This window comes from Etheostoma cragini, chromosome 13, assembly GCF_013103735.1.
Source record: "Etheostoma cragini isolate CJK2018 chromosome 13, CSU_Ecrag_1.0, whole genome shotgun sequence".
Taxonomy (NCBI): Eukaryota; Metazoa; Chordata; class Actinopteri; order Perciformes; family Percidae; genus Etheostoma; species Etheostoma cragini.
In genome coordinates this window covers 6,546,155-6,556,482 of record NC_048419.1, presented here as the reverse complement: position 1 = coordinate 6,556,482, position 10,328 = coordinate 6,546,155, and the positions used below count along the sequence as shown (strand labels likewise).

Sequence of the window (10,328 nt, the reverse complement as noted above, 5' to 3'; positions counted from 1 at the left end):
TAGGGCACTAGGGCCCCAACTGCAATGAACCAGCTTTGGGGGGGCCCAGCTTGCAAAAGGTTGAGAACCCCTGCTATAGACAATGTGATTGGCCTGACCAGAATTTCTTTTTTTACAGCTCAAAAGCCAACAGACAATTGCTATAGTGACCCTAGCTGCAAATTACATTTGCTGCCACTAGGGTGCATCTAGATTTCTAGGCTAGCTTTTGATATCATTGATCACAGCTTTTTATTAAAAAACTAAAATGTCATGGTTTCAATTCAAGTGCAATACTTTGGCTAGAAAGCTATTTAGGAAATAGAGCCACAGAGGTAAAATCAGTAAGCAGTGGACTTCCACAAGGAAGCTTTATTTACCAAGGAATTAATTTAAACCTGAAAAAAATGGCAATGTTTGCTGAGCATCCACAGCTGAGAGGGCTTGCTAGTGTCTTGAATAAGGGTTTGCAGTTGGCATTGGAATGGGTAACAAATAACCAACTGGTTCTTAATGTACCTAAAACCACAAGCATTGTATTTGTAACAAACAAATCTGTTGTTTAACACACGGAAATTGAATTTATATGTTGAAGATAATGGCAGTTGAACAGGTGCAAAGGATTTTGGCTTTACAGTGGACCTTAAATTATCCTGGTCTCAACATATTGATGGGGTGGTGAATAAAATGGGCAGAAGTCTCTCCGTTTTAAGGGGATGTTCTTATTTTCTCCATAAAAATGTAATGGGAAATGTCGTTAAAATGATTGTCCTATCCCATTTGTCCTATATAAACAAATAGAAAATTGCTCAGAATAAGGTCTACACCTTCGTGTGATCATACTCACTGCACTCGTTAGCTCAAACCAGAAGTCTCCTAAAGATGTATTTTTAAGGTCATCAGCTTTCAAGAACGTATTTTGTTTTAATGTTGGCTATACAGTAATGGTACCTATTTTTGAACTTATTTGAACTTGAGGCTTAACATTAACTACAATGGCAAAAATCACAACTGAAATTTAACATGCATAAAAGAGAAAAAATACACTTTATTTTAGAATACACCACCAGCCAACAACAGGATGAAGAAAGAAGCAATTAGGAGATCGGGGAAAAAATATCTTGGAGGGAGTTTGCCCTCCTTTTCTTTTTTGTTTCTTTCTATTTTAATTGTCCTTCCTAAGATCAGAGCCTTCTGTGGTAGCCGCCTCAGAGTTTGGTCAATGTGCTGACTTGTATACGAGCAACTTACAGTTCTTACAGTTCTTTGAAGGGTAACTGGGCCCTGTGTGCCCCACACTGCCACTAGGATTGGTCCACTGAGAAGTCTACTGGGAGAAGCAGTTTACTGGAGCACCAGTCACCCCAGGGCTTTGTCACAAAAACAAAGCTCTCCACTTCTGCCAACAGGCTCCGGACATTTTGTAGCGATAACAGGAGACAGGAGTGTACCTGCACGTGTGCCACATGTATGCCCACACATGCACCTGCATACACACACACATACTCAAAGCTCATTTGAGAGAAACTTCGTGAAAAAGTGAAAAGAACTTTGAAAAAAGCAGATCACAACAACTATAAAAAAAAGAGACAAAAACTCTAGAGTAGAAAAAAGTAAGAAAGAAAGGCAAGAATAGGTCAAAACATACAACAAAACATTCAAAAACAAGTGAGCATTTTAAAAAACTTGGAAAAAAGCCTGAAGAACATTTTGCAAAAAATCTAATGTACCCTCTGCAGTACGTATACCCCATACCCCCATTTAAGAAACACTGTTTTAAAGCATGTAAACATTTCCTAGTGGAAACAACACAAGTATCAGTCTGAAAACTGTATAAAATAGATCTCCTTTTAAGATCCAAACCACTCAACCACAACCTTTTCTTCCTGATGAGGTTGTGAAGAAGGTACTGGATACAGCAGCCAGCACTGAGGAGCTGCCTAAAATTGATGGAGACATCTGACACAACTTGAACGTACTAACCAAGTTTCGTTGAAATCTTTGTTGAATGTGCTTGGTTTCACCACTTTTTCTATACAGTATTAAACCGGCTGAATGGGTTTTGTCAGCTTTGTGAAGCTAGTAACACGCTTAACGCTGCTCGCAGCTCTGATTCTGTTCAAATTTGGGCACAGATTTGGGCATCTGTTCAATGCTGTTTGCGGCTTTGACTTTTGCCGATTGGGCTGCCTTCTAGAGGTGGCTGTGGCTCAGCTGGTAGAGCAGTTGTGCACCACTCCGAAGGTTTCCAGTTCCATCCGGGACCCTGCTGTCCAATCTCTAAATGTCTTTGAGCCCCCCAATAAGCTGTATGGATATGTGTATTTGATAAGCAGATGGAACCTTAAATGGCAGCCTAGGCCACAGTGTATGAATGGGCGGCTGTGGCTCAGTGGTAGAGCGGTTGCCTGCCAATTGGAAGGTTGGTGGTTCGATCCCCGCCCCTGCAGTCATTGTCGAAGTGTCCTTGGGCAAGGCACTGAACCCCGAGTTGCCCCCGGTACTGCGCATCGGAGTGTGAATGTGTGTGAATGTTTATCTGATGAACAGGTGGCACCTTGTACGGCAGCCCCGGCAACAGAGAATGTTTCCTGTAGATGTAAAAGCGGTTTGAGCACTTGTTAAGACTGGAAAAGCGCTATATAAATACAGCACATTTACATGAATGGTGCTTGTAATTTTATGTGACATTTAGCTATTATACATACAGAGTCAAACAAAAATGCAAAAATCTTCATTATGTGCAGGTTCTAAAGTAAAACACACACCTGCAGAAAACACATTCATGTCATCTGCTAATAACAAACACACAGGCTCAATGAAAATAGTGTATACACAGCAATAAACAGAGCAGTAGTTTAAACACAGGCAGATGCACACACTTTGCTGCTGTCCACACACACATTTTCCCGTTCTATTTTTGCTCACAGACAAATGTGTCCTGCCTGCAGGACATCCCAGTCCATGCAGTTGATCAGTGTCCAAGGAAGGAAAATAAATAAAAGATGAAACAATTGGAAGCTCATGCTTTCATCCCCAGCCTCTTGGTAGATCAGCGGTGCCAGTAGCACTCTGAGTCTCATATCCCATTGTACCATGTGTCCTTTTTGTGTTTGGCTTATTATTTGTGTAACCTGTGTGTGTGTGTGTGTGTGTGTGTGTGTGTATGTGTGTCATAGTCATAGTTACACATTACTGATGCTATAAGTTATTCTTGGTTGAAAGCAGATGGAGTGGTGGAGGCTGGGGGTATGGCCTTGACCAACTACCACTTTGCTCGTTTGAAAGCCATGTTTTCTCTCTCTCATGGGTGGGCCACATTATCTGGGCGAGCAAGCAGAGAAAGGAGAGGTAACCTTGTCCCTTATGACCTCATAAGGGGTAAGATTCCAGATTTGCCCATCTGAGCTTTTATCTTCTCTAATGCAGAGCAGGATACACAGGGCTCGGTTTACACCTATCACCATTTCTAGCCACTGAGGGACCATAGGCAGGCTGGGGGAACTCATATTAATGTTAAAAATTAAAAAGTGAAATTTTCATGCAATGGGACCTTTAAATATTTATTGTAGGTGACATTTTTCTCCAATCACGTTCACGCTGGTTTAATCTTCTAATCTGTCCATTTATTGCATCCTCACCTCTTTTTTACCTTCAATCTACATCAATTGTAGATGACTTGAAAACAATCCACCACAACAGACAACCTGATGTCTGGCATGGCACGGCTCATATATCATCTTCTGTTTAAAAGCATTTCAGTGTGAAAAGGAAGCGCTGCTTTGCTGCAAAAATGAAATGCATCTTCAGCTGATATATTCCGTTGAAGTGAACTTCATGACCTCAGACTTTCTAATCTCACAATCCAACGTGTTCTCACTCCTAAATCGTCACATACTCAGCTTTGAATACATGCGCAGAGCATCCTTTAGCATCTGTATGGAACGCACCGGGCAGAGCAGCAGCTCGACAGCAGCGCTGTAAGATGACATAGTATTAAAAGGGACAATAGTGAGAAGTATGAAACCCCAAAACTGGGGAGGTGGATGGGTCAGGGTCAAACAACACAGGTGTTTCACGTCCCATTCTTGTCCTGTTTGTGACCTAAATATACTGTTTGTTTTTTTTAGCCCCACTAATGATCATTTCAACCCTAAGTGGTTTTACCCTGCACAACAGTCCCGACCCAGAGCCAAGGGGTCCTGACCGTCGGTATTTGATTTGTTGGGAGTAAGAACATTTTTGCACAGTCTTAGAGCTGCCTCTTCCTGTACTCAGTGCTTTAGTCAGAAATATTGGTCATAAGAAACAAAGCAGCTACTAGGTGACAAAAAATTGATTTAAAATCAAGTTACACAGGACAGTGCTGTTTGTTGTCTGGTTTATACACTGAGCTGTACTAAATATGTGATGCAGTGAATAATATTCTTGGACTGGTTGTTCTCTCTACAGTTCTGCTGGGTGTTCTGACGACATGTGCCCAGACGGAGATGAAGGGGGTTGTTGGAGATAATGCCACACTGCCCTGCCACCATCAGTTCTGGGTGGGTGATGACCCCACACTTGACATTGAGTGGCTGCTTCTCAAGCCAACAAACAGGCAGAGAGTGGTGAGTGTCTTCATTCAACAGCTTGTTTTTTGAAGAATGGAACAAACATAATGTATTAGACCTAGGGCTGTAACAATACACCAAACCCAGGGTTTTGTTCCACCTAAAGTTACTTCTCTTTCTAAAACAGAAAACCCAGAGTTTACCTCATCTCAGGGTTAACAAACTCAGAGTTTTCAATAAACCTGCCTTCTGAAACGAGCCAGCGGAGAGATAAGCAGCGTAGCTACATGCAGTTTGGAAAAACAAGAAATTTGGGTGTTGCCATAATCTGTTTATATTCAAGTTAAGGAAATACCCCATTTTGTCAGACGCCATGTTGTTTTAAGCATCTGCGCATGTTTCAACTGCCCCACTGGAGTCTTTTTTTAACCCTAAAAAATTGTAGTCGTTGCTATGATACCATGCAACAAAACAGCGATGCCCAGGGAATTACGTCATCGGCTGGACAGAGATGGCGGCTTAAAGTGTAGCTCCTGGCATAACTTTGTCAAATTTTCTCAGATTCGGTCTCAGATTCAACAGGTGGGATCTACGACAAGAAGCTAACTGCTATCCATGCCCAGCTAGCATCTCTCACTGCAAGCCACTGCTTAGCTTAGCTTAACTTAGCTTGGCCACTGCCAGGCTAGTTTCCTTTTCAAGATGCTTTTTGTGCTTTTTTTTCTTGTTTCTGTAGACAAAATATGTTTATTTTGATATTAATTTAGTGTGGAACCAATTGCTGTTGAAACCAGGTAATTATTGGCTAGTGTTCCATTTTGATACCCCATATCCAATCTTGATTACAGACCCACTTTGAGTGTTAGCACTTCTCTCTCTCAGACAATTTATTCCAACTGTATAAATCTGAGGTCACTTTGGATAAAACCCACTGTGATGGATGGTTAAATCAACTTGACTTGCCTCAACTTTAGAAGAACTGATTTGGCAGTACAGAATATGCAAAAACGAAAATGACCAGGCTTTGGTGGGATTCCCCCTGAATTTCATGTAACTTTTTGGGAACAATTGGGCCCTTTCCTTCTTGACATGATGAACTTCTCTGTTGAAAAAGGTCAACTCTCAAGGGATGTGAACACAGCCTTGATGTCCTTCCTCTTGAAAAAGAATAACGATCCTACAGAGTGTTTTATGGATTGACCTCGAAGTCAGCTAAACTCTAATTTAAAAATTTTTGCAAAGCTCCTAGTCTGTTGTTTAGAGTCCCATATGTCAAAATTAGTAAAATCTGACCAAACAGGATTCATAAAAACGAAAACAGCAGCAGATAATGTTAGACCCCCTGTTAGACACAGCCAAGCCAGTGTCATTGATATACACCTAATATCAATGTCAATGTAGCCAGCCTGGTGATCAGATCACCTATTGGCAATCTCAAATAACCACAATTGAATGATTTATAAATATAAGAGTTCAGCCCAAAAAAGCTACTTGGCTCCTCTCTCTCCATCCCATGGGCCCACCACCTGTGGGAGGAACCAGTGGGGTCGGGAGCGCTGTCACATGGGTGGCAGCGAAGGTCAGGGGCTTAGATGGACCAGACACTGGCGGCAGAGGCTGGCTCTGGGGACGTGGAATGTCACCTGTCTGTGGGGGAAGGAGCCGGAACTTGTGCGGGAGGTGGAACACTACCAGTTAGATCTGGTGGGGCTTACCTCTACGCACAGTCTCGGTTCTGGAACCATACTCTTGGATAGGGGTTGGACTCTGTCTTACTCCGGAGTTGCCCAGGGTGTGAGGCGCCGGGCTCTGACTGTTGTTTGTGCATATGCACCAAACAAGATTTCGGCGTATTCGGCCTTCTTGGAGACCTTGAATGGAGCAACTGATCACCATCTGGTGGGAGTTGGGTCAGGGGATGGGGGAAGACTCTGGACAGACCTGGTAAGCCCAAACGGGTAGTGCGGGTAAATTGGGAAAGAGGAGGAGGCCCAGACGGAATGACTTTCGACTCACACCTCCGGCGGAGCTTTTCGTGCATCCCTGTGGAGGCTGGGGGAATTGAACCTGAGGGGGCAATGTTCAAGGTTTCCATTGTTGAAGCTTTGGCGGGGAGCTGTGGTCTTAGGGTCTTAGGTGCCTCAAGGGGCGGAAACCCACACACATTGTCCTTGGTGGACACCGGTGGTCAGGGAAGCTGTCCGACTCAAGAAGGAGAGGCAAAGGCCGTTGCAAGGTACCAACGGGCCCGAAGGGCTGCAGCCTCTGCTGTGACAGAGGCAAAGCAGTGGGTGTGGGAGAAGTTTGGAGAAGACATGGAGGCTGAAGGACTTTCGGTCGGCACCAAGGCGCTACTGGAAAACCGCTCGCCACCTCAGAAGGGGGAAGCAAGGAATCATCCAAACTGTGTACAGTAAGGATGGGAAGTTGTTGACCTCAACTGAGGAGGTAATAGGGCGGTGGAAGGAGCACTTTGAGGAACTCCAAAATTCAGCTGACACGTCCTCTGTGGTAGAGGCAGAGCTGGAGGATGATGGGGGCTTGTCGTCAATTTTTTGGAGGTTATTGAGGTAGTCAAACAACTCCACAGCGGCAAATCCCAAGGGATTGATGAGATCTGTCCAGAAATGCTGAAAGCTCTGGGTGTGGAGGGGCTGTCTTGGTTGACCAGCCTCTTTAACATTGCGTGGAAGTCTGGGAAAGTGCCTGAGGAGTGGCAGACCAGGGTGGTTGCCCCTTTACAAAAAGGGGGCCGGAGGTTGTGTGCCAATTACAGGGGTATCACACTTCTCAGTCTCCCTGGTAAAGTCTACTCCGAGGTGCTGGAAAGGAGGGTTCGGCCGATAGCCGAACCTCGGATTGAAGAGGAACCATGCGGATTCCGTCCTGGTCGTGGAACAACGGTGTAGATCTTCACTCTTGCAAGGATCTTGGAGGGGGCCTGGGAGTATGCCCAACCCGTCTACATTTGTTTTGTGGATCCGGAGAAGGCGTATGACCAGGTCCCCCGGGAGACATTGTGGGAGGTGCTGCGGGAGTATGGGGTGAGGGGGTCCGTTCTCAGGGCCATCCAATCTCTGTATGACCAAAGCGAGAGCTGTGTCCGGGGTCTTGGGAGTAAGTTACACTCGTTCCAGGTGAGGGTTGGCCTCCGTCAGGGCTGCGCTTTGTCGTCAATCCTGTTTGTAATATTTGTGGACTGGATATCAAGGAGTAGCCGGTGTGGGGAGGGGTTGCAGTTTGGTGGGCTCAAGGCTCTCATTGCTACTTTTTGCAGATGATGTGGTCCCGATGGCATCATCGGCCTGTGACCTTCAGCACTCACTGGATCGGTTCGTAGCCGAGTATGAAGCTGTTGGGATGAGGATCAGCACCTCTAAATCTGAGGACATGGTTCTCAGCAGGAAACCAATGGGGTGCTTTCTTCAGGAAGGGGAGTGAGTCCTTACCCCAAGTAAAGGAGATTAAATACCTTGGGGTCTTGTTCGCGAGTGAGGGGACAATGGAGCGTGAAATTGGTCGGAGAATCGGAGCAGCGGGTGCGGTATTACATTCTATTTATTGCACCGTTGTGACGAAAAGAGAGCTGAGAAGGCAAAGCTCTCGATCTACCAGTCAGTTTTTGTCAGTTCCTACCCTCACCTATGGTCATGAAGGCTGGGTCATGACCGAAAGAACGAGATCCAGTGTACAAGCGGCTGAAATGGGTTTCTTCAGGAAGGTTGCTGGCGTCTCCCTTAGCGATAGGGTGAGAAGCTCAGTCATTCGAGAGGAGCTCGGAGTAGAGCCGCTGCTCCTTCGCGTCGAAAGGAGCCAGTTGAGGTGGTTTGGGTCACTGGCAAGGATGCCTCCTGAGCACCTCCCTAGGGAGGTGTTCCAGGCACGTCCAGCGGAGAGGAGGCCCCAAGAAGACCCAGGACTAGGTGGAGAGATTATATCTCCAACCTGGCCTGGGAACACGTCTGGATCCCCCAGTCGGAGCTGGTTGATGTGGCTAGGGAAAGGGAAGTTTGGGGTCCCCTGCTGGAACGCACGAAGATGGATGGATGGATGGATTGTTGGATGGAATCCAGTCCTTTTTTCATGGGCTGCAGTAATGGAAAAAGTGTGATTCAACAAGCCATTAAGATTTGGCTCCCCATCCTTTGTCACATGCAGGCTCATTTGAATATACTGCCCCCCATCGGATGATCACCATCTAAAGCTTTAGAAATACATTTGCTAAGGTGGGCCATCATTTTCTCTCTAGCCAAACAGAGCAGACTGGGCTTTTCAGTGGGGGGCTAAAATGGAGCGTTTCAAACAGAGGGGGAAAACCGGTATATTCAGATGGACAGTATTCAGGATCAACGGAAGTACATTTCTAGGATAAAGCCTGACCTGCCGGTGATGTCACCCAAACTCTCACCTTCTAATTTCTGTGTTGCCGTTCTCACATTCCCTGCAATTAGGGTAACAACAACAAACTTGGTTCTTTAGGGGAATGATTTCATAATGTGTGTGTGTGTGTGTGTGTGTGTGTGTGTGTGTGTGTGTGTGTGTGTGTAAAAGAAGGGGATAAATAAAAGACTTCTTATGTATTACCTCTGTGTTCTCTGGCCTAGAACAAATAGAACTGCTAGTATTTATAGAGAAATATTACTATGTTTAACTTATTGTATGTGTCTTACTTTGTTTACCCCATCAGGTGATCACCTACTTTGCTGGACGGGTTTTTGACCCAAATGAAGCAGAGCGTAGCCGTGTAGCCCTTGCTGGAGAGTTCTTAAAAGGTGACGCCTCTCTGCTGATCACTGACTTGTCTCTAACAGACTCAGGAGAGTACAGCTGCAAAGTCAAGACTGGTGCACAATACCATTGGAGCACCATCAGCCTTATAGTGCTCGGTAAGTAGCAGACTGCACCTATCAAATAGGAAAAAGACACAGGGAGAACACTATACAACTTGAGGTGTCACGTCACCCTGAAGCCCTAAGCATTAGGGCTGTCATTAAATGTAGTGGCGCACACTGTCCTATACTGATTCAGACCAAATATTTAATCTGGGCATTCTCCTCCACTTGTAAAACAAGCTCAGTACACATTTCGTTCAGAAGGTTAGAGTGGACAGTATGCGTGGGCAGCAACACGCTTGAAAATCAGTTGGAAGACCACTTCTTCGATCAGATGACTCAATGATCACCCCATCTGTTGGTATTAAATCTGCAAAGAATAAGGGAACAAATATATTGCATGCACTACCTTTACTATCCAACACATCATTGGAATAAACAAACAGGATGTGCTACCCCTTTTTAAATTATTTATTGCTCCCTCTTCTAGTCCACTGAAGCCACTTTATTTCCCAGGGGCAGCTGGACCTTCACACACTAAGCATCAAGTCAATACTTACAGCAGTGCATTTCCACTTGGCAATACATCCTGTTTATCTATTTCAGAAGACACAAAAGCATAAACGGCATTCTAATTAAGTTCAGCAGCCTCTGCAGTGCTTTACATAAAGTCTGCTTTCTATTTATTAGATGTTATTCTACAGCTCAGCAGCTACAGTTGCAGTGAATGCAGCTAGTCACATTACCATCAGGCTAATTTGAGTAGTGACGCAGGTGACAGCCAATAAAATGCCTATGTTGATTGGGTGTTGGAAATGTTGGTGTGGGTTCATGTCCATGAAACATTTTAGTGTTTTGCATTGAAGGCAGACCAAGGCCTGCAACCGGTCTCTACCGGATCGAATAGTGAGCTACTGGGTATATATATATATATATATATATATATATATATATATATATATAT

General features: G+C 44.8%; 1 protein-coding gene and 1 long non-coding RNA gene across 2 annotated transcripts in view; one reads left to right on the top strand and one right to left on the bottom strand.

Annotated features, from left to right (window-relative positions):
• The window catches only part of LOC117955669 (CXADR-like membrane protein), a 69,895-nt gene that overhangs the window by 49,366 nt on the left and 10,201 nt on the right, over positions 1-10,328 (top strand). The window contains exons 2-3 of the mRNA XM_034890297.1: positions 4,432-4,589; positions 9,220-9,418. Coding sequence (XP_034746188.1) covers positions 4,432-4,589; positions 9,220-9,418 — 357 coding nt within the window. The remainder of the gene's footprint in view (positions 1-4,431; positions 4,590-9,219; positions 9,419-10,328) is intronic.
• The window catches only part of LOC117955670, an 11,484-nt gene continuing 8,944 nt past the window's right edge, over positions 7,789-10,328 (bottom strand). The window contains exons 2-3 of the long non-coding RNA XR_004659110.1: positions 9,490-9,495; positions 7,789-7,799 (exon numbers count right to left, since the gene is read on the bottom strand). This is a non-coding gene — a long non-coding RNA (uncharacterized LOC117955670). The remainder of the gene's footprint in view (positions 7,800-9,489; positions 9,496-10,328) is intronic.